The 2,132-nt window shown below is 37.1% G+C and overlaps 1 protein-coding gene across 1 annotated transcript; it reads left to right on the top strand.

The window, feature by feature from the left end:
• The first annotated feature begins 1,180 nt into the window (after window positions 1–1,180).
• On the top strand, window positions 1,181–1,930 carry LOC145050236 (secreted RxLR effector protein 161-like). The gene is made up of 2 exons (XM_078998518.1): window positions 1,181–1,768; window positions 1,838–1,930. Exons 1-2 carry the CDS (start codon window positions 1,181–1,183, stop codon window positions 1,928–1,930), a joined length of 681 nt encoding a protein of 226 aa, XP_078854644.1.
• Window positions 1,931–2,132: the final 202 nt, after the last annotated feature.

Raw genomic sequence — 2,132 nt, 5'->3', positions numbered from 1 at the left:
AATTTTGATAACTAGTTGTTGTAAATGGATTAGCAAAGACATTACACCATCTAAAACAAGTTTTCAAGTACCAAAACAGTTTAGGGTAATGTTTCTAGTCCATTTCCAGCAACTAAAGTTGAAAATCTGCACTCTGTGGCTCCTACTCGCCGAGTGCATGAACCTACTCGGCGAGTAGGTTGAAGATACAAGTGAACTCGGCGAGTCTCCCCATGAACTCGGCGAGTTCATCAGGCAGACAACAAGTTTTTCGACTTTTTTCAACCTTTAAGCACAAATAACAAACAAACAAGCCTAGGCTTTGATACCACTGATGGGTTTTGAGCATTCTAACACTTCCTAAGTATACATGCAACCCTAATAACCTTGGATCTATGTTTGTCTAATTATCATGCAAAGTTGAATTTCCAAGGTTATATTCCTATCTAGCATACATGGGGAACAATTTTAACTTGAATGAAAGATAGAATAACTTACCTTGTTGTTGCTTATGTTCCTTGAAACCTTGTGAGACTAGCACCCCAAGTGTGATGCCTCAAATGCTTCACACAACACCAAATGCTCTTGGAAAGACTCTTGAGATAATACACACTTCTTCAAATCGGCCAAGCCCTCTAGTTTCTTATGTGTATATATGTGTAACCGATTTTGGTGGAGAATGAGACTCTTATATAGTGTTGACACATCTAGGGTTACACCATGTAAACCCTAATGTGTCATGACTCTTCATTTCCATGACCCGTGGGTTTGTAACTCCCATGGAGCATCCATGGAGCATCCTATGGGTAGAACCCAACTTGATAATCCATGGAGCCTCTTAGCCCACTATACAAGATATGAATGATTTACATAATCAACCCATATATTTAATTAGTCATCCTTTGATCACTTAATTAATTTCAAATTAATTCTTTGATCAAACTAATCAGATAATATTATTAATATATTAGAAGTTATAATATATTAATAATCTCCAAGTGTTATTTCTCTCAATTAGTCTATCCAATTGCATGGTGCCATGCAACCCAAATGGACCATGCCGGGTCGGGTCAAGTACACACCCGAAATAGTTATGGACTTAGACACCTTATCCAACAGAATTTTCATTCACCAAGATAAGTACATTTCAGAACTCATCAAAAAGTACTCAAAGGACACCTGCGCCTCAGCCAAGGTAACAATGGGTTTTGGACACAAGATCTTTTCGGACCCTTCAGGTGTAGCAGTTCATGAAAAGAAGTATAGAGGAATGATTGGATCGTTTCTCTATCTCACAGCAAGTCGTCCGGACATCATGTTTTCAGCATGTTTATGTGCCAGATTTCAAGTCAAACAAAAGATGTCTCATCATTTGGTTGTTAAGCAAATATTCCGATACCTCAAAGGTACAAAGAATCTCAGAATTTGGTACCCAACAAATGAGAGTTTCCTACTTCAAGCCTATTCCGATTCAAACTATGGTGGTCTTCAATTGTATAGAAAAAGCACATCTGGTGGCTGTCAATATTTAGGTGGTCGATTGGTTAGCTGGTCATCTAAGAAACAGAACTGCATTGCACGTTCAATAGCCGAGGCGGAATACATTGTTGATGTGAGTTGCACTTCTCAAGTTCTCTGGATGAAATCTCAGCTCTTGGATTATGGTTACCGATTTCAAAAAATTCCAATCTATTGTGATTCTCAAAGTGCAATTGCTATCTCACACAATCCAATTCAATACTCCATGATGAAGCATATCGACATATGGTACCATTTTATTAAAGATCATGTTCTAAATGGTAACATTGAACTTATTTTTGTTCCATCTGACGATGAAATTGCTGATGTCTTTACTAAGGCATTAGACGAAACCAAGTTCAATGATTTTCTGAACAAAATGGGTATGATGATGCCTGATCCTCAGTTATTTCAAGAAGCTTGTACTCTCTGATTGAAACATCAGAAAGAAAATTAGTTCCGAATTCAAAATTGTTTTCCATCTTGGAACTATTGCCTCTCGGAATAAATAGGATCATTTTATGTGTCTTTTCATCTAACCACCACTTTATTTTTAAGTTGTACAACTCATCTTATTATATGAAGTCCATAGCCCATATAGTTACATTGGTAAATCTTCACCTCAGAACTTATTT

The sequence above is a fragment of the Lactuca serriola genome, chromosome 5 (assembly GCF_051521515.1).
Source record: "Lactuca serriola cultivar US96UC23 chromosome 5, Lser_US96UC23_V15, whole genome shotgun sequence".
Taxonomy (NCBI): Eukaryota; Viridiplantae; Streptophyta; class Magnoliopsida; order Asterales; family Asteraceae; genus Lactuca; species Lactuca serriola.
This window is presented reverse-complemented; position numbering and strand designations above follow the sequence as displayed.